This window comes from Trichosporon asahii (genome assembly GCF_000293215.1).
Source record: "Trichosporon asahii var. asahii CBS 2479 unplaced genomic scaffold scaffold00015, whole genome shotgun sequence".
In the NCBI taxonomy this organism is placed as follows: domain Eukaryota; kingdom Fungi; phylum Basidiomycota; class Tremellomycetes; order Trichosporonales; family Trichosporonaceae; genus Trichosporon; species Trichosporon asahii.
This window is the reverse complement of record NW_014040909.1, coordinates 49,644-69,543: the sequence shown is the minus strand read 5'-3', so window position 1 is coordinate 69,543 and position 19,900 is coordinate 49,644. Positions and strand designations below refer to the sequence as shown.

The window sequence follows — 19,900 nt, the reverse complement described above, 5'->3', positions numbered from 1 at the left end:
GGACTATGCTGCTGGCGCTCTCTGGCTGGCTGCTTCGAATGTTCGGCTCGTATGCAGGCAGCGCCTGGCCGCAGCTGCTGGGAATGGGTGGCCACTGCAACCCTTCCCATCGGATGCAGCAGCGTCATAGCTGCAACCCATGACAGGGCAGAGGGGGACGTGATGCCCAGCCCAACAGCCAGTCATTGATCCAGTGACCGTGAATCCCTGCTGGGTCTGCCTTATTCTGCCTGACATGGCCCTGGACCGGCGGTCCGCGGATAACAACTTTCAAAGGAACCGGCCAGGTCCATTAGGATTAAGCGCTCAAGCCAATTCGCTCTTTATCTTGGCGCACGTGACCATTACAAACGCAGTGTCAGGACCAAATCACATGACGTAGAGGGCTGATCCCTCCTTCCAAGACCTATGCTTGTCGGCCCTGGGCTGCACTTGGCCGCTGCTGCCGATGACCTCCACTCGGACCCTCCTTGAAGATATAGCGATCTCAATCTCGCCAGCTACCGTGTTCCTTTCGTATCTCTGTTTTTGGCTTAATGTCTTCATCAAGATGTCTTCCTCGTCCTCAATCGTGTGATGTTTTGTCTCGTGTCATCATACGCGCGTCACTTCGTGTGCGCGCACTTCGATCCACACACCGTCGCCCTCTCCGCACACAACACACAGATGCTCGCCCTCACAAAGGGGCGACAGCGAGCGCAAGCTCCCAGCGGGCTCACGGTAGACTTCACAAGGGATTCCTTGTCGCTTCATTCGTTCTGTTCTCTCTCACTTTCACTAATCAGTCAGTCTCCCTTCACCATCCACAGCCATGGCTACAACCCGGACCGAGAGGCTGCTCTGCTCTGAGTGTCCCAAGACTCTGAAGAGCACGACAACGCTTCGAACGCACATGATCAAACAACGTGAGCCAAAGAGACGAGGTTGACGCTGATGCACGGCAGATGGTTGGATCCCCACCCGCAAACGCGGCCGACCACCGAGACCGTCAGCCGTCAACGCATCTACAGCCCCTGCTCCTCGACCGCAACAGAGGAAGCAAGCGACAGAAGCGGGCAGGGGCCAAGCCACGAAGAGCTCGCGCCGTCGCAGGTGAGAATGAAAATGCCATTCTTCAGCTGACGACAGCCGGTGGAAGAAGATCGGCACGGCGTCGTACGGCAAGCCTGATTCTTCAAGCTTCGCCGGTGAGGTTGTCGACCTGCGCACGCCGTCGCCACGTTTAAACACCAGCACCGCCCATGCTCTTCCGACCCCGCCCTCCTCGGCTGGCAAGGGGGTCATCACGGCTCCGACTTGGAGCACAGCCAATGCGGAGCCCGAAAGCGGTGCGAATCTTCAGCTACCACAATATTCGCCTTTCGACTCGAAGACCGACGAGGTGGACGAGATCATCTCCGTGCGCTCAAACGATGATGCCGTCAAGTTGGAGAAGGGCAAGGAGCGCGAGAAGCCTCGAAAGCGCAAGCGATCCACACGCGAGAGAACACGACCCCCGCAGAAGAGGCTTGCCATCCTGTCAGAGTCACCACCCGATGAGGAGGCTCTCGCCACTCCGCCCCCAACTCCTCCAACTACCAAGCCCGCGCACACAGGCAAGGACAAGGGGAAGGGCGCAATGCGCCCGTCGCCCCGTCCCTCGGAGACGGGATCAGAATATGAAGTGATCCAACTCCCATCAGGTTTCGACAAATTCCTCGACCATGGCCTGGGGCCGGAGGAGACTAGGGAGGAAGATGGTTTCCAGCCCATGCGCCGCCGCAGAAGCAAGGCGGGAGCGTCCCTTGAGCAGCTGTTCCCCAACCATGTGCCGCTCAAGCGGGAAAAAACGCCGGTCGCTCCTGATCCCAGCAGCTCGCGATACGCAATCCGCGTCGAGGACGCGGGCCCAGAGGATGAGACGCCCCGCCATGACGGTCTGAAGTCTGACTCTGGCCTCATCCTGAAGACTAGGACACCGTCTCCTTCGCAAGAAGCTCGTGCACCGGGGTCTGCCTCGGCGACAGTCGGCACTGAGGCCGACCTGAGCCTCCAGAAGGAGGAGCCCACGAAGGACTCTCCGAGGACAGAGCCCCTCGCTCAGTTGCCTGAGCAGCCCGAGCAGCTGCCAAAGGAGACCGAGCTGGAGCAGAAGAGCGACGCAGTTGGCAACATCATCACTGCCATCCAAGCAACTACCCTGAAGAAGACTGAAGAGGAGCAGATCACGGGCCGCGGGACCATGACCGAGCTCGTCGCTACCAGGGAGGCAGCAGCTCAAACTGAAGCGATCGAGCCGCACGCTCACGACAAGTCTTCCGACGAGCCCGCCGAGCTCAAACCTGTCGGCGTCAGCCCCACCCTGGCAGCTTTGGCCGGCGGTGGTCTCGCTTCCCTCCTGCCAGCGCTTATGGCACTGCAGCAGGGACAGCAAGGCGGCATGAAGCCCGAGTACCACGCCGAGCATGATTGCGCGTTGGAATGCGAGGTGTGCCGCGTCCTCGCCACTGTGCTCCATGGGCTGCACCGTGGGGGGATGCTGGGATCCTGCTGTGGGCGCAAGCAGTAGAGACGTGTCTTCAGATACCTGTAGTTATCTGTACATATAGGGCGCGATCAGTCGGTGATGCGTAATGTGATGTAGCGGTGTTTGAACTCAGTCTGACCCAGCCGGACTCAGCCTCCGCCAAACACCCAGTGCGATTCCTCTCGTGTGTATGGTGACGGCCTTTAGTAGTCATATGCGACCCTTTGTGCAGCTTGAAAGATGAGATTGTGATAGCTGCAATGCGCTGACCGGTACTGGCAGAGCATTCTGAACCGAACGAGCGCAGCTCCGCAGACACCTTCCTCCTGCCGATTAGTCAAGATATCCATCGCTCTAGATTGCTACGCCAAAGATGCCAATGCATAACCTACACCAAGTACCCTAAGCCGGCTAACTTAGAACTTGTTGAAGCCCTTGGCCGCCTTGTTCTTGGCGACACGGAGGACGTTGAAACGGACAGTCTTGGAGAGAGGACGGCACTGACCGACGGTGACGGTGTCACCCTGCTCGACACGGAACGCGGGGGAGACGTGGGCGGCGAGGTTCTTGTGGCGCTTCTCGTAACGGCGGTACTTGGGGATGAAGTGGAGGTACTCGCGGCGGAGGATGATGGTGTTGGTCATCTTGCCCGAGGAGTGAACGACACCAGTGAGGATACGGCCACGGATCGAGACCTCGCCGGTGAAGGGGCACTTCTTGTCGATGTAAGTGCCGTTGATGGCCTCTGCGAATGGTTAGCTCAACTAATCATGTCACACCACCAGCGTGGGCATCTCGCTTCCAGGAAAAGTATGTCGATAGGAACACAGTCGCGTGCCGATTTGAAAGGTGGATCGAGATCGGATGGCAGTTTCTCAATCACGATTCGACCATGCAATCCTTTGCAATCCCGCTTCAATGCCCCTTTCCAAACATCCGTGGCTTTCCGTTCGAAAACTTGCGCGCGCCTGGCGTGGTGAACTCACCAGAGGGGGTCTTGAAGCCGAGACCGACGTCCTTGTACCAGCGCTTGGTCTTGGGGGCAACCTTGCCGCCTGATCGCGGTAACCACAGACACCGACAGAGAAAGCAAGCGGGCCATCACAGGTTCCGATACACAGACGAGTCGAGGCCGAAGATTGAGTTCAAGATCGATTCCAAGTCCAATATCCAACGATAGATTTGCAAGCCATCGAAACATCGTAGACAGAGCGTGAGAGAACGCATATCCAAAAGCAACAAAAGCACAAGATCGAGATCGTCGCGGGCGGTCGAGAAAGAAGTATAGCGTCAGCATCAAGCCTTCCTCGCGATCACAAATTCGTCGTCCAAAGACCGAGCACAAATCTTCCCTCCCTCTCTCGAAAGTCGTTTCAAAGTCGCTGAGGGTCGTTTTGTGTCGGTCGGACGGCGAGTAAAGACTCACCCTTGGCCTTCTGGGCGTTGAAGATGCGCTGCTTGCGGTAGTACTTCTCGATCTCCATGGTGGTTGTTGGTCCCTGGTGGGTTTTTGCGTAGACGTTGAAGGATGAAGAAGACGTCTCAGTTTCCGCCTACCCAAGTGAGCCTGCCTGCTGCATAACGGGACCAAATTTTGGCTGGCAATGCTCGTTGTAAGAGTTTGGACAAGTTTGGGTGTCCCAAACGTTGCACGTGGCTAATACCGATCGGCATTATGGTCGGTGGCGCTGATTTGTTTCGCGTGGCCGGCAGCGTCGTTCCGAGACACGTGACTCCCGGCGAGCTTGATCGAATGTGTGATGTACGATATAGGTGCAGGATGCGTCATGCTCAACGATGATGAGGAGAGCTCAAGCGATGACGGTTATGAGACGCTAATGCCACCTCAGCGACTGCTTTCGTTTCCACTGAAGGCTAAGCACGACGTTCAACACACCTTCGTTGTCTCTTTCCTTGGGGTCTAAACTTAGTTGGATCTGCACTACATCGGCCAAGTCCGAGCCTCCGAACCGCGGGTTATGCGACGTCCGGAAGTGGGCACATATCAATATAAGAACGGACCGCGACGAGCAACTGCTGCTTGCTCAGTCCAACAATAACAAACGATGCTGCGAATTGAGTGTTCGGGAACGCCCTACGAGGTATGCCTCCTCCTGCTTTAGATGCTGACGATAGATCGGGTATCAGCACGGCACGCAGGCCAAGTCACGGGTGCACGGTACCTTGGCTTTCTATCAGGCCTTTTTCCGCGAGACCGCCAAGCTGCCGTGGGACGCGGTCGAGACGAAGGCTGCCGAGTGGCTTCCGCTGCTGCGCGAGTCTTACCCGGAAATTCTGGAGGAGCTTGAGGGTCTGGCGGCAGGCTCCGAGCTCTCGAAGGAGACGATTCTTGCATTGAACGTGCGTACCGAAGTGGCGTTCGGTCTCTATACCGATGGCTGCACCGCGTTTGCCATTCATGGACCGCGGAACGGCATCCTGTCCCAGAACTGGGACTGGAAGGGAGCGCAGAAGGGAAACATCGTCCAGATGACGATCCGCCGTGAGGGCAGACCGGATCTCTCCATTGTAACGGAGGCAGGTATCATCGGTAAGATCGGGCTCTCGGCCGGCGTCGGCACGACTCTCAATGCTATCGCGGCGCTCGGCGTCGACTCCACCCGCATTCCGGTCCACATCGCGCTCAGGAAGGTCCTCGACTGGGCGGGCGAGGAGGCTGTGAAGCACGCCGGGACAGCGGACGGACATGCAAACGGAAGTGTGCACGGGTACGCGAACGGAACGACGAACGGCCATGCCAACGGCGACGCAAAAGGGAAGACAAATGGACACGCCAACGGCGGATCCAAGCTCCTCGCTCCCCCTGGTACGGCCGAGCTCCTCGCCTCGCGCCTGGAGAAGCTCGGCGTCGCCTCCGCCGGCCATATCATCATCTCGGACGGCTCGCAGGCGATTGGTCTCGAGACGTCATATATTGATACCGCCCGCGTGCGCCACATCGATGTGGGTGAGTGGGACGCCATCGTCCACTCGAACCACTACATCGAAGAGCATCCTGGTGTCAGGCTCGGTACGAACCAGATGCCCGGCTCGCCGGCGCGCTTAGCCCGGATCTCCAAGCTTGTCACGCAGAGTCTGGGCGGGTTGAAGGATGATGAGAATGTCCTTGACACTGTGTGGACTTGGCTTAAGGACACGGAGGGGTTCCCTGGGTCTATCTGCCGCGATGGCGCTGCTGGAAGTGAGACCATCTTCAGTATCATCATGGACCTGCGCAACAATGTTGCGAAGGTGAAGGAGGGCAAGCCAATTAATGACGGAGAAGAGTTCACGCTCCGCCCGAATTAAGATAAGTTACAAGTCAGCAGTTTTCCATGCAAATGTTCAGGCATCGTCTCTTAGCATATTATACGTGTGAGCAGCTAGTTGTCTGAAAGAGGGTCTAGTAACGTTAGGGAATACACGCGAAGGTTCAACAGAGCCCGAGGCCATGACTTCGACTACAACATCTCACCACTTGGGCATCAAGACGGCGACAGGGGTGATGATCAAGCACATGGCGGCAACAATGCCCAAGCTGATCCATCCCCGCGCACGGCGGAGGGCGAAGGGAGGGTGACCCCTGCCGAGCGTGACGACCCGCCAAGCTCCATTCAGGAAGTCGTACGGAAGCATGAGGACGTTGAGGGGCACAGGCAAAGGAACGGCTGCCGGCGCGGCGTCCACACTGGCCGGGAGGTAACGAGCGACACCAGCTGCCAATGCTCGTCGCGCAGTGTGCGCGATGCCTTCACCGTACTCTGCCTCCCACGTTCCATCGTGCGTGTCGTTGCCTGGTGCCATCGCACGGATGATCGAGAGGCAAGCGCTGAGAACGATCACCAGAATCAACGTGATCAGGAGAGCGACACGAGTCTCAAACGGCGCACGACCGACATCGATCGGATCACCGTTACCCGTGATGTCGACGTCGCCAGAGCTCTCAATGACGGCCCAGACCTTCCCGTTCAGCGAAAATGCGTAGATTGCCCATAGACCGAGCGACAGCGGAACCAACAGCGCGGTTGCCTTCGCTCCTCGGGCGAGAATTCCCCCCAGGAGAGTCGACAAAGGGAGAAGCTTCTGGGGCGTCAAAAATGGCAGGCTCGGGCAGCTGGGAAGCACAATGGCAAGCGTCGACATCGGGATCGCAAGCAGGCGAAGGAAAACGGCGAAATCGCGCCAAATGAAGATGAAGATGCCACTGAGCTGAGCAGGGAGCATCAGCAGCAGGTGTGCCGTCGATGATGGACCGCGTCGTCTGGCAAAGGCATCGACAATCGACTGATGATTAGAATGCTATTTTAACGATTTAGCTCAACTCACTCCCAGGAAGCTGCACCACGCCCACACACACCAGACAATTGTCACTGGCAGTGAATGGTCGGGTCCGATGGCCGTGTCAGGTATCAAGGCCGTGGCGAAAGTCAGAGCAATGAAGACCAGCTGACCGAGGAGCTCGATGAAGTGGGCGCGCCTGGTGTTTGTCAATGCGAAGCAGCGGGGGATACTTACGCAGGTGTCACTGCGCTGTCCAGGATTGACCGCAAGCCTCGCCCTGGCGTTTGCCGAGAGCGGCGAGAGCGGCTCCATGCTCGAGGAAGTAAAGCACGCACGAGCGGGTGTTCGATGACTGCTCCCGGGGTTGTGTGATGAGACAGCAAGGCAGCCACTGCATGTACATCAGCGTCTGAGACGAGCACATGGAGAGACGGGCTTCTTCGGCGGCGCTGCCACGGGCGTCGAGCCCCGATGAGACGATGGCGTCTGACCCGGAATGGCGCGGAGGCGCAAACAACCAGGGTCTGTTGCTCCTTTTGCCCAGCTTGAACTCACCATTCGTAGCCTTGCCCGGCTTAAGCGCCAAAGGCCTCGTGACGACCAGTACGTCGTCATCATTGTCGTCCTTGTCCTCGTCGCCAGTACCCATGTATGCCATCGCCATGTTGAGGCAGCAGACGGCGTAATCCTTGAGATCGGTCCTGACGCGGGCGGTTTCGCTGGCCCTGTATGCCGCGGCTCTGGCTGAACCGCGCGCCCGATCGTGTCGTTCAACAATGTGGAGAGCGTAAAGCGCCGAGGCGAACTCATGCGTCAAGTCGACGTCCTCCGGGTCATCCAGCTGGAGTTCGTTCCGCGCAGCCTGTTGGAGCATGTGTTGGGCCCTGGTTTCCAGATACTCCCCAACCGTTGAGTAGGTCGAAGCAATCAGGGGCGTGGTTTCGGTGACAACCCCTCCGGGGGAAAGTGGAGCGGCCATACTGCCATGCAAGGGGTGAAGGGAGTACAGGCTCGTCAGACCCGGCGAACGAACTACCTCGTCGTGATTTGCTGGATGGTTTGCTTGGGGTGATGGTAAGTCGAGCATGATGTGGAAGGAGTGCGGAGACTGGTAGACGGATGGGTGGTACGGTGGGTGGAGGCAGTGGAGGCCTGCCTGGCGGCCAGGCGGTCTGGCGAGGTCACGGGTGACGCAGGTGGCAATAACAGTCAAGCCACCCCCCCGCAACAACGGAGTCAAATACGTCTTGCGCTGCGCTTCAAAAGTCGGAGCCGTACACGCAAACGGCGCACACGGTGGGCGGCGGCTCAGGGCTTAGTCTGAGGAGGGCCAAGAGGGAAGAGGGGGGGCTAAATCACAACATCGGCACTGCTATTTATGCAGGCCGCAGCCTCGGCGCTCGGTCAACGACGCATGCAGCGAGCTTACCTGTCACTTTCTCACACCTTGATAACATAATGACACAAGCGATTTCATACAGGTACAAGCGGATTCGAAAGACTACTCGCTATCCAATAGGCCCTCAACGTCATCATCGTCCTCTTCCTCCTCCACAGAGGATTCCTCCTGAATTGGCTCCGGCTTCCTCTTGGGCCGCGGCTTGACAGGTGTCGCGTCTGAGTCAGAGGTCTGGACTGACATTGATCGTGCTCGTGATGTCGCACGGCTCGACCTCCGGGTGCGTTCGGGCGTTGCAGCATCCTCTTCACTTGATCTGTTAGCTGCGTTTCGGGGACCTTATGTTGGCACCTACACATCATCGATGAACCCGAACAGCTCGCTCGTCCCCTCGTGCACTTTTCCTTCTCCGCGGAAGGCGTCTTCATCATAACCTTCCAACTCAGGGTAGCGCTTGATCAAAGAGGCTTCGAACCGTGTGATCGCGTTACGTGAGGCTGCATCAGACATAGGCCGCTTCTCTTTGAGACTTGCGATGAGCTGAAAGAGAGCCTTCGTCTTCCATGTATCGGCCTGCCCCGAGTCAGGAAGACTAAGTTTCGACAGGAAGCCAGCCAGCGTCTTGCGCACATCGTCTTAGGTTAGCGCGATTGATGCAGAGCAACAGGCGGCTTACGAGATGTCTCGCTGAGGAGCGTCTTGACCAATTCGATGGCTAGCGCCAAATGGATGTTGTGGTCAACGTTCGTTTCGCTTTCACTCCATGTCAGCGAGCGTTCTTCGGCGGACAGACTCACACTGCCTTCTCAGGATCGAGCCAGTCTACCATCATGAGCCCCATCTGGCTCAGAGGTAGCAGATCAGCTGCGTGTTCGAACTCCTCGCCGAGCTGTGCCAGCATGGTGAAGGTGTCGGAGAAGATCTGAGGGTCAGAACCCCGTGTTGGGCCGAACACTTACATTCAGCATCCGGCACTGATTAGCGACAGACGAGTAACAATAGACAGGAAGGAAGTACGTGAGACATTGGCGGAGCGGCTGGTTGTCGGCGGTTTCGGGGGAAAAATACAGCAGCACGAGCGATTGAAGGGTAGTCTCATCCTCAATCATACCCGCGAGCATCAGCTTGGTAACGCCTTCGCACGCAACTGCCTGCACTTCGGGGGCATCCTGCGCGAGCATATGGCGAACGAGTTCCAGTACGCGATCCGCCGGTACTGTCCGCGCAACAAGAGTGCCTATGTCGTGTACCATAAGCAGGTCGAAAATAACTTGAACCACCTTTACTTTGAGCTCATCATCAGCAGCATTCAGCTGTTGGATGAACAGACCGAACGAGTTGATCGCCATCTTCTCGTCGATGAGACAGCAGAGGCCGAGACACACCAGGCCCTGGTCGCGCAGCGCGGGTTCATGCGTGTTTCGGACTGCGGGGACGATGAGATCCGGGAGGAGCCCGTGGAAGACGGAGTTTTCCTGGAGTGGGGTGTTCACACGCTCGAGCAGCGAGGTGCAAATCAGAAGACACCGCATGTCAATGATAGCGGCACGCATGATGGCTTCAGGATCGTCGGGCTGAGAACGAGCTGGACGGATCGGTGTCGCGGTAACTGACCGGCTGGCCTCAGAAATCTCAACGTCGCCGTCACCTTCCCGCAGCTCGGTCACCACATCGACGATGAGGCGGATCAAATCCCTCTCGCCCGTGGAGATCTTGCTGAGAACATCCATACAACGAGGGATGAGCGGCTCGGGCAGATTGGGTTGGGAGATCATCTCTCGGGATAGCTGAAACATCTTACGACGCCCAATCTCGTCTGCGTAATCCATATTGATTGCGAGACGGAGCAGCTCGCCGACAATGAAGGCCGCCTCTTGCGCCGCCGCGTCTTCTTCCTCGTCGTCGTTGTCGTTAATAAGTGTAACGAGGCGGTTGTACTCGTCTTGAGTCTTGAACGCAAGGGCGGTCACGACGGGCATGGCGTCTTCAAGTCGAGTCTCGTCCTTCGAGGACATGCAATGCTCTGCGAACACTCGGGCGAGGAAGGCCTTCTCGGGAGAGAGCTCTTGCCAGTATTCTTCCGGGAACTCGACTTCCAGAGTGTCGGGGCGGGTCACGAAAATCGAGAGCAGCGCCTCCTCCGCCACTTCACTGGAGACCACATCGAAAAAGCCCAGGAACCTGATGAGGTCGCCGGCAACGTCCTCCTGATCCAGCCAGCCTCCCAACATGACAGCCGTCGCCTTGCGCACGGCCGGCTCACGGTCACCCAGACCGTGGCGAACAACCTGCTCGCGCTGCTCAATTGACAGAAAGCGCGCGTTGGGTAGAGACGCAGAGCTCAAGCTGCCTTGGTACACGGTCCGGCGAAGAATTGGGTCGATGTCACGCGTGCGAGCGAGAATCAACGGCAGCGTCTCCTGGGTGCGTGGGAGATTATAAAGGGCAGCGCGACGAACCTCGCTGTACTGTTAGCCTGGAAGAAGCTTGCTCACTCACGCGGCAGGGTCGTAGCGAAGTAAGTCAAGTAGAACTTGCGCGATTGATTCCTCATCATCATCTCCTTCATCATCCGCTGATTGCAGCTTCGCAAGTCCTAGGGCCGCCTGCACGCGCACGGCGGATTCCTTGTCCCGGGAACGCTCAAGAAGGCACTCTCGAAGCATCACGAACAGCTCGTCGCTGGGTGTTAGCGGCGCCGTTGGGGACTACCCACTCAATCTCGCCGAGACCATTGATCAGGGATGCGGTCATCAACGTGACACGGAATCGCACGTTCTTGTCCTTGGCCTCCATACCCGCAAGAAGATGGCGCAGGAGCTTTGATACGAATCGGGAAGACATTGAGTCTCCGTCTTCTTCCTCGGCATCTGAGTGAGGTCAGCCTCCCAGAGGACCGTTTCGCTTACCTTGGGCAGTCGTGAGTTCGACAAAGGTTGAGACAAACTTGACAATGCGATCAGCGACAGTCACACCTTTCTTGATAGGAAGGACGCGATTGACCATGTCAACGAAGAGCGAATTGAAGGCTCGTTCGCCGATAAGTCTGGTGCCTTTGTCCGTCTCCTCCGTGATGCTGGCGCATTGCTCTTGAATCTTTCGGAGGTTGCCGGCGTTCTTCCTATGGTTTGCAATGCTTCCCTGCGCTTGATCGAATATGGGCGGGACAAGCGTTGGCAGTGAGTCCTTCAAGAACGATATCGAGGGGCGACGAGGCGCCATGGTGGTTGCTGGCAGTGTCGGTGGTTGTTGTTGACACGGAGCAGTTATCTGAGATCGTGAACTGATTGTTTACATCCGTATGTCAACACGCGCCTTACTTTACGTTGAGTCTAGGAATTTAGATTCCGCGACTAATGCCGACCCTTCCCCGTCTCAAAACAACTGGCTACAGTGGGGAGCGTTTACGTAATACATTTTAGCGTAAACAAGCTGTTCCAGCAGCTCACCCAAGTCGCGTCAACATATCCCCTGTGAAGTTGCCACCTCAACAACACCATCACAACGGCCTTTATCCAGCAGCTTACAAGTACGACAGAACACAAGATTATTTGAGCTCGTCATGTCTCAGCCTGTGCGTAAAGGCAACGGCCCTGCCAGCGCAACCGGCAACAATGGGCGCAAGCTGGGATTCCCAATGATGAGCCCGCATGAGATCTTCAGCTGCCTTGGTCTTCTCGGCATCAACTGTCAGATGGACGACATCACGCGCCCCACGGCGGCTTCCACCCAAGCCATCTGGGCGGGTCTCCTCGAAGTTTTGTGCGGTGTCACCCAGCCACAGATCGAGGACTCCAAAAGCGCAATCATCAGCAAGATGGAGTATAGGGTGAGCTTTGCGAAATGATAACGTGGCTGACGGTGCTTAGGAGCTCTATAACGGTGGCCTGGGCATTATCATGTTCCTCAGGCTTTGCCAGAATCTCGCCGATCGCTGTGGGGTGCCGCTCACCCTTCCCGACCTTACCAGGCCCGATGCCCTGCGCCTGCGCACAGCTCTCAGTGGAGTTCTGAACTATGCGAAGTTCCGGGAGGAGAACCTTGGTCTCGCGGACAAGCTTCAGGCGCAGCTTGACTCAGACAAAGAGCGCGTTATCCATCTGCAGAGGAAGATCGACAAGCTTGACGTTGCCATTGAAGACTGCAAGGCTACGCAGGAGGAAGACCAGCCCAAGGTCGAGAGCGCGAGGAAGCGCAACGAGGAGGTGCGCAATGAGCTGCGTGGTCTGTCCGAGGAACAACGTCAACTGTCTGGAGAATATGAGAAAATGAAGCAGGACCGACAGGCATTGAGCAAGGAAGGCGTAAGTCATCAATCATCATTGGATCGCTGCTGACATCGCAGAAAGAGCGCGCAGCCTTGCTCGAGAGCATCGATGCCCGCACCAAGGAGGCCAAGAGCCGTCTCGTTCGATCTCCCGATCGCATGCGCAAGAACATCTCTGAAATGGGCTCTCAAGTCGCTTCGCAGAAGGAGGAGCTGAGCCGTACTACGGAGAAGCTCCACGAACACACGAAGAGGTTGGAAGTCCTTCAGAGCCTGGAGACCGAACTGAAGCGCCTGATCACTCTCGGCAAGATGATCGCATCCCAGCAGGAGACAACCGAGCAGCTTCGCCGTGAGAAGGAGAGGCTCCAGTCGGCTGTCGACCAGGCGAAGGCCGAGGGCGAGCGCCTGAAGGAGCGCAATGACCACCTTGAGCGGCAGATCTCGTTCGCGGATGAGAAGTTGACCCGTCAGCGTGAGAGAATTAAGGAGTACCACCAGAGCAGCAAGGCCCGCATTGCCGAGCTGACCGCTGAGTACAACCAGAAGGATAAGGAGCGCGCATCGTTGGAAGGGCAGCTCGTCGAGCTGCAGAACGAGGAGAAGCAGCTGCGAAACGAGATGAAGGAGTATATCGCGAAGAACCAGGCAGAAATCCGCAAGGTCCTGGAGGCGTATAAGGCGCTTCGTCAGCGAGCGGACAGCTACATCGACCAGGTCGCCAACGCCCTCGGCATCTCCCAGCAGATCCAAGACTAGGTCTGCTCTATGCCGTTCTTTGAAGAAGGGGGAATTTGTCTCTTGTACTGTTAATACTCGCCGCAACTTGTCACTGTAACGATATTACCACCCAGTCATTTGTCCTGTTGTATATTTGAGATGTCATTGTATCGTTACGAATACTTCTGTCTGCCACAACTATGCGCTTCCGACTACTTCCCGCTCAGCGACCTGAAGAACTCGTTATAAGCGTTCTCAATGTCGAACAGCATCTGCCTTGACTGGTCCTCCGTGATCTCGTCCGCGGCTTTCATGGCGTTGAGCGTGATGAGCCAGTGAATAATCTTGGCTCTTCCCTCCCATTGGGCCGAATCCTTGAACTTTGCGTAGCCCGCCATCACCTCTGTAAGCAATGGGTGCAGCTGGTCTTTGGCGCGAAGGTTGAGTTTGAGTGCGTCCATGAATGTAATGAAAGCCTGGACATCAGCTAGGAGGCGCGTCCTGAGCTCACCTGTGTCGCCTCAGCCACGTATTTGGCGCTATCAGCTCCTTCCGTTGTGTCACTGGCATGCTCTATTGTTGCAGGCACACCGACCTGCAACCGATGCAGTGCTGCTGGCAACTCCATCTCATCGTCAGTCGAACAGAACGAGGTGAAGCTACTTTCCATCGAACGAGCACGCACCCTGTATCGCTTCATGAATGCCTCCACTCCACCAATGTCTTCTCCGACGAGTTTCATCAGGCTCTTGTACTGAGCCAACAACCTCGTGCAAGCCGGCGCATAATCTTTCGACGTCACCGAATCCCTGACATAGGCTCGTTCCAGGTAATCGAGAGAAACGATTATGGAGTAGAGCGTGGCGAGATTCTCGACCTGCTCGCGCTCCTGATTCGTCGTGTAGAGCTTCGCCTCCTCGTCGAGATTCATGTTAGGCGCTGGGACAGCAGCTTGCGGACCGTTAGAGGAGCCGAGCAGATCAAGAGTCGAACGGTGGCCGGCAACCAAAAGGAGTGTTGTGCGCGGGCGGAACTCGTACTACTGCGCGTTCGGCTTCAGGCCAGCGGCGTCACCGAATCGTACTGGGGGATTCCACTCAACGCGGTCGTGGATGTCACTGGGAGTGACGTTTGAGGATGTTGTTGAGTGGGACGGAGAAGGAAATCCACGGATCAACGGAACGATGACGCTGGGGGGAGTGCGGGGTAATGCGGGGTAGATAGGCCACCTGGAAGAAGGATGTTGACACCACCGTGCTGCCGACCCTCGACAGATTTGTTGCCTCCTCTCCCTCTTTCGGCCATACTACCGCCCCTCTTATCTGTGCCTTCGGCTGACCGCCTCCTTGTGCCCCGTTTGTTCAGTTTGTCAACTGCTTGCTGCCCCTAATAGGTGGTCCGTCGTCTGCTGTTACACTTGCCCTTCCGCCGACCTCCACGAAGCGCACCGCACCTCCACTCTCACGCGACCTCCGTCCGTCTACTATCCTGGCCATCTTCTGCTTCGTCATAAGAGGGCTGGAATAACACTATGGGTGACGAGGACAAGGGTGAGCCTGTGTATGCTAGCTACGCTGACCAGCAGGCAGAGAGATTTCCCCCCTCGTTGACTTCACTGCTGGAACGATTGCAGGTGAGCGAGCGCCGATGAGTTGCACAGCTGTGGGAAGAACTAACCACTCTAGGCGCCGTCGGTCTCCTCGTTGGACAACCATTTGACGTGGTCAAGGTTCGCTACCAAACACCTCAGTACAATGGAAGATATCGGTCAATAACGGGGGCACTGAGTGAGGCTTGGTCCGAATCTTCGCGCTGACAAGCAGCCTCCATTCTGAAGGAGGAGAAGGTGCGGTCGAACCTACGGTCTTTGCCAGATGGTTTCTCTGGATTAGGCGGCCAGCTAACCGCAGATTCCCGGCCTGTTCAAGGGTGTTATGAGCCCTATGGTGCGTCTTCCGCGGAGGGCCATCTGCTGACAGCCAGCTGGGTATAGCCTTCGTGAACGGAGTTATCTTCTCCTCATACACATCCTTCATGAGTATGATGCCTACGCCTCCCGGCCAGGACCCGACGCTATGGCAAATCAACCTCGCCGGAATGGGAAGCGGTTTTGTGGGAGCTACTCTGACGTGCCCGATCGAGCTCATTAAGGTGCGTAGATCTAAGAGATTGCGGTTGGCGTCTTGGACCTGCGTAGGCGGATGGTTTCCGCAGACGGTGCAGACTGCTCGTTATCCATCGAGGATGAGGAGAACCGGAACGCTGACCCCCCAGATCCGCCAACAGTCCATGCCTCCGCACATGAATCCCTCGACGTACGCCGTTGCGTGGGATATCTTGAAGACTGGTGGCCTTCGTGGCCTTTACAGGGGCTACACAGCGACTCTAATCCGAGAATCCGCTTACGGACCGTACTTCTGCTCGTGAGGAGTGCACCCCGCGATGCTGGAACTGACAGCAGGTATGAGGCGGTGTGTCGATACTTCAAGTGGCGCCGTGCGAAGTCCGGACATCCGCTGGAATATCACGATCACAAGCACGACCTTATCAGCGAAGGCGAGGCCGAGCTCAACTCGGGCCTGAACTGGGCCGAGCTCATGACGGCTGGAGGAGTGGCTGGCGTAGTTGCCTGGGTTGTGAGTAATGGCTGCGGCGATGCATGAAAGACGGTCCGCTAACGCCAGGCGACATTCCCTTTCGACGTCTTCAAAACTCGCATGCAAAGCTCATCCGCCTGGGGTGACGAGGCCAGCAAAGTCAAGTTGGGTCTCTGGCAGACGGCGGTCACAAGTGTTCGTAAAGAAGGCTGGAGGGTCATGTTCGTTGGATTGTGGCCCACAATTGTCCGGTGAGTTGAGATTGAAAAGAGCGAAGAAGAGGTGGCGTGTTACTCAGCAGTGGACCGCGATCTGGGTCGGGGAATGAGTCCCTCATGCCTTGGGAGGTCGTGCGAGATGGGGGGACACGCCGTTTGCTCATTTGATCTGGGGGATGAACTTCGAGGAGATCATTATTAAGGATGTTCTCAACTCGCGGTGATATGCGGGGGGTTAGTCACCACATGTCTCCCTCGACCACGAGGACCTCGATACATACCCGGCGTATCTAGGGAGCCAGACGCATTCGCTTCATATGGTTCCTCGCACCTTCACGGTTTCGGGTCGGCTACCAACCATGCAAAGGGGGTAGCGGCGTCCTTCTGTGGGCGTGCCTGCACTACGGAAGGGTTCATGCAGGGCTCCGGAGAGGGTAATGTCTGGGGCGATATGGGATCGCCTGGGTGCGTCGAGCAGACGGAAGCTTGTGCCGAGCCACAAGACTACTGAATCGGCGCGAGCATGCTCGCTCTCCTGTCTCCAAGGGCGAGGGCGGCGTGGACTTCTCAGAACCAATGAGGAAATCAAGCTGGACAACCCCAATATCGCGACCCTGCAGTCACTCTTGAGTGCCCGTCGCATGGTTTCACCTGACGTGTCGGTTAGAAGCTATCACATTGAATGGTTATGAGGACGATGCTAACCCAAACTCTTTATGATGAAATACAGCGCAATCCCTGTAAGTCCAGACCTGGAGGCCCAGCTTCATGTTTAACCTGCGACCAGCGACCACGTGCGAGCTAGCGAGACCAACTCGCGTACCCGCTTTCTCTTGCCGTATGGGGCTGCAGGATGCTGAAGCTTCACTCCGAGCAAAGTGCATCAGTGGCTGACGAGAATGCAGACAAATATGGCAACTTTCCTGACATTCGAGCTGCTCGTGTCTGCGATGTCATAAGACCGCGTGACACTTGACGCAGCGCAACGCAAGAAAATTTGTAGTACCCGGTTACCCTGCATTGCATACCCAAAGACAGAAGTCGAGCGCGAGAGCGGGCAGGCTCGTACTTGCCCCAAGCAAGTTTTCCAGTTCCTTGCCCAGGATTGTGATCCGATCTCGATCCTCGATCTGCGCCAAGGCAAAGGAACTGAGCTCGCACCCCGCAGTCGCCGAGACGCGGCGGGGTACTCGCAGCCGCTGGAGGCACGAAAGGACCTCAGGCAAGCTGGGCGGGGTTAGACATAGCGCACATAGCAAGCTTGAGCGCGTTTGGATCCGCAAAAGGCTCCGGAAAGCCTGGCGAACCAGTGACGTGAAGGGCTCTGTGTGCGATCGACCTGACAACGTCAACGGTTGAGAATACTGCGTGCCGTGCATCACGTTACGGCGCGGAGTGCGCGAGCGGGGCGACGAGGCGCAGGCGGGGCGGCGACCCACAGGTACACTGAAAGCGCTTCGTAGGTAAGGTGTGGGGTATAAGGTGTGGTGCTGGGCCAGGAACACGCCACAAAGGCGACGAAGCTGTGTTCATCTTGTTTGATTGCTCTGCGAGCATGCGCGAGCAAAAGTGCAAAGTTAAGGTAAGGCAGGGCAATATGTACAGGGCACAAAGTCGCAAACGCATGCAGATCGCCTCCCCGTCCGGGAAGTGCAGGGGTTGTGCACAACTTTGCCTGTGGTTGGAGGAGAAGAAAAAGAGCACATCCCTATGCCGTAAGAATGAAGCTTGACGCGCAACCGCTATGCAGAGTGCGAAGTGTGAGCGCTCATGATATGGCGCGCGCTGGAATCAGTCCTGGGTCCAGGGCGTGCCCTGGAGGTCGTTTGGTCACATCCCTGCCAAACCCTCCACGGGTCACCCGAACGAGCCTCCAGACTCTCGGGTGTGCGCCGAGCTTGGGGTACCTGGAAGAGGGCCCTCGATCTTGAAATTTTGGACATGCCGAGCAACGCGTTCACGAGGCTTGACTGGCGTGAGTTTTGCTCTCGTACCCACGCCACTCAGGACAGACATGCCTCCTGCGGGGACAGGTATCATTTCCGGGAACAAGACAGGGAGTGATCGCAAGGCGTCAAAGGCTTGTGAGGTGTCCTTTCTCTTGTGTCATTATCGATTCAAGTCGCAAGGAAACTCCGGGATGTTCACCGACTTGAGAATCCCTCACCTTTTCACGGAGTACGCGCGCACGGACCCCCGAACCCATGGTGGGGCGTACCCTCACTTTCGGTACCACGGTCCGAGATGGAGGAACTGTCGGTTGATCACCGACAGTCGGGCCTCTCGTTCAGAGCGTTACGGCCGGCGCCGAGATCTGTAGTCACGCAGAGAGGCGGTAACCTTGCGCAGTTGCTGAACCCTCCTCGCCCGCTCCCACTTCGCCCACTGTGCCGATGTGCACGCGGGTGGACCTGCGGGCAGAGCATACTCAAGGACACCCAATACCCGGCACCACCGTCCTTTTCGTTCTGCGCACTGTTTACAAAAGTTGCAGCAAGCGGCGTGCTCGTGCCCGCCGAGGGCACCTCACATCTCCTGGAACCCGGCCCACTCCGGCCACTGTTTCCGGAGCTTGACTGTTGCGGATATGCTTGCAAGCTCTACGGGGAGTGGGAAACAGTGGGCCACTGTCAAAGGGAGAACAGAAAGAGGCTCAACTTGACGGAACACGGGGAGGCATGTGGCCATGATAGTGGGGTGCGATTTTTGCGATCGCATTGACACCGTGCCGCTGAAATGTGCTGGAACCCGTACTCCGAAGGGCATCTCATCGTCCCCCGAAAAAGAGGAGACCCGGCCGACCAGGGTGCGATCGGTGGGAATCTGCACTGGCTGTGCTCGGTGCGTCCACTTCAAGTGCGTCCGGTACCAGTTTCCGGAAGTCGGCGCGTACGGCGCATGGCGAGCGTCGCGAGTATACCGAGACCCGTTATCTCCTGAGCAGACTCCTGGGCAGACAATAGCAATCGTGGTATGGAGCGGACTGTCCGTGCGAATACTGGGTATGCGCCACAAAGTATGGGATCGCCGCGGGTGCCATGCATTGACCTCCTGGTCACTCCAATCGTGGTGGGATGTGCGAAGCGCGCCGAAAGATGTTGAAATCACACACAGGAGTGACGCTGGAACCAAACGAGCGGAGTGCAACTGGCCGTTCGATCTCACCCTACCTGCGCCAGACTCTTCGGTAGAAGATGAGGAATGCTCGAGGTCAAGAGGTGTGTCACCGGACTGCGGACGGAGCATACTCGGGGCGTTGACCGGGGCGGATTCCGATTGCGTACAGGTGCATGGCGCACTGCCGTCAAATTGCCGGTCACTTCACGTACGCCGAGTGTGGCTGGTCTAGTCGCCGATAAGACGCAGCCTACATCCCCCCACCGCATGGAGACTGTTCGGCGAGCTCGCGTGGGCAATTGTAATGGTAGGGATGTGTCTCAGCTGGGCCTTATCATTTCATATGGCACCCTTGCTGCCCCTCCCCCCTGGGGCTTCTGTGTCGTGTACTAAAGGTCCCAGGCCGTGTTCAGATTCGTTCAGTTCTCCATGACAGTGCGCGTAGTGCATCCGGAGATCGCTAGCTCGGTGGGAAACAAGTAGGAACCATAGCCTAACGGTGTCCTCCGGGCCTAACGATGAGACTATAGAGAGCTAGCAAATTAACATGGGGATGTCGCTGCTACTACTTGCAGTAGGATCGTGGGGGGGTGAAGGAATCAGGAGCGGTGTAAGGAAAGATTAGAGAATTAAGGGGTAGCGAAATCTGCTTGAAGTGCATTATCACGGCATCACGCGCTCTCCTCGCCCGAGTATCGACCTCGCTAACGATTGGTGCGATAGGTGTGTAAGCGTGTCTGCTCATATTGCGGCATCGATGCCGCTTCACTGGACTCGGGCCAACCAGTCAGCTGC

The 19,900-nt window shown here is 57.2% G+C and overlaps 9 protein-coding genes across 9 annotated transcripts; 4 read left to right on the top strand and 5 right to left on the bottom strand.

Moving 5' to 3' along the window:
* Positions 1-811: 811 nt before the first annotated feature.
* On the top strand, positions 812-2,548 carry A1Q1_07544 (uncharacterized protein; the record flags this gene model as incomplete). Its single annotated transcript, XM_014326939.1, has 3 exons — positions 812-905; positions 945-1,092; positions 1,180-2,548. 3 exons carry the CDS (start codon positions 812-814, stop codon positions 2,546-2,548), a joined length of 1,611 nt encoding a protein of 536 aa, XP_014182414.1.
* A 374-nt stretch (positions 2,549-2,922) lies between these two features.
* On the bottom strand, positions 2,923-3,990 carry A1Q1_07543 (ribosomal protein S11; the record flags this gene model as incomplete). The annotated part of the gene is made up of 3 exons (XM_014326938.1): positions 2,923-3,251; positions 3,493-3,561; positions 3,933-3,990. 3 exons carry the CDS (start codon positions 3,988-3,990, stop codon positions 2,923-2,925), a joined length of 456 nt encoding a protein of 151 aa, XP_014182413.1.
* Positions 3,991-4,572: 582 nt separating this feature from the next.
* On the top strand, positions 4,573-5,815 carry A1Q1_07542 (isopenicillin N acyltransferase; the record flags this gene model as incomplete). Its single annotated transcript, XM_014326937.1, has 2 exons — positions 4,573-4,608; positions 4,655-5,815. The coding sequence occupies 2 exons, from the start codon at positions 4,573-4,575 to the stop codon at positions 5,813-5,815; spliced, it is 1,197 nt and encodes a 398-aa protein (XP_014182412.1).
* Positions 5,816-5,977: 162 nt separating this feature from the next.
* Positions 5,978-7,874, bottom strand: A1Q1_07541 (uncharacterized protein; the record flags this gene model as incomplete). Its single annotated transcript, XM_014326936.1, has 3 exons — positions 5,978-6,805; positions 7,022-7,139; positions 7,189-7,874. 3 exons carry the CDS (start codon positions 7,872-7,874, stop codon positions 5,978-5,980), a joined length of 1,632 nt encoding a protein of 543 aa, XP_014182411.1.
* Positions 7,875-8,288: 414 nt separating this feature from the next.
* Positions 8,289-11,408, bottom strand: A1Q1_07540 (mitotic chromosome condensation-related protein; the record flags this gene model as incomplete). Its single annotated transcript, XM_014326935.1, has 8 exons — positions 8,289-8,496; positions 8,542-8,821; positions 8,863-8,939; positions 8,984-9,075; positions 9,146-10,532; positions 10,686-10,792; positions 10,860-11,044; positions 11,096-11,408. The coding sequence occupies 8 exons, from the start codon at positions 11,406-11,408 to the stop codon at positions 8,289-8,291; spliced, it is 2,649 nt and encodes an 882-aa protein (XP_014182410.1).
* A 340-nt stretch (positions 11,409-11,748) lies between these two features.
* A1Q1_07539 (uncharacterized protein) lies at positions 11,749-13,212 on the top strand (the record flags this gene model as incomplete). Its single annotated transcript, XM_014326934.1, has 3 exons — positions 11,749-12,015; positions 12,056-12,490; positions 12,532-13,212. The coding sequence occupies 3 exons, from the start codon at positions 11,749-11,751 to the stop codon at positions 13,210-13,212; spliced, it is 1,383 nt and encodes a 460-aa protein (XP_014182409.1).
* A 173-nt stretch (positions 13,213-13,385) lies between these two features.
* On the bottom strand, positions 13,386-14,104 carry A1Q1_07538 (vacuolar protein sorting-associated protein 28; the record flags this gene model as incomplete). The annotated part of the gene is made up of 2 exons (XM_014326933.1): positions 13,386-13,649; positions 13,859-14,104. The coding sequence occupies 2 exons, from the start codon at positions 14,102-14,104 to the stop codon at positions 13,386-13,388; spliced, it is 510 nt and encodes a 169-aa protein (XP_014182408.1).
* A 600-nt stretch (positions 14,105-14,704) lies between these two features.
* Positions 14,705-16,499, top strand: A1Q1_07537 (carnitine/acyl carnitine carrier; the record flags this gene model as incomplete). Its single annotated transcript, XM_014326932.1, has 8 exons — positions 14,705-14,806; positions 14,859-14,940; positions 14,997-15,119; positions 15,167-15,324; positions 15,388-15,584; positions 15,635-15,809; positions 15,858-16,021; positions 16,283-16,499. 8 exons carry the CDS (start codon positions 14,705-14,707, stop codon positions 16,497-16,499), a joined length of 1,218 nt encoding a protein of 405 aa, XP_014182407.1.
* A 2,015-nt stretch (positions 16,500-18,514) lies between these two features.
* A1Q1_07536 (uncharacterized protein) lies at positions 18,515-19,234 on the bottom strand (the record flags this gene model as incomplete). Its single annotated transcript, XM_014326931.1, has 1 exon — positions 18,515-19,234. The coding sequence occupies one exon, from the start codon at positions 19,232-19,234 to the stop codon at positions 18,515-18,517; it is 720 nt and encodes a 239-aa protein (XP_014182406.1).
* Between the last annotated feature and the right edge of the window lie 666 nt (positions 19,235-19,900).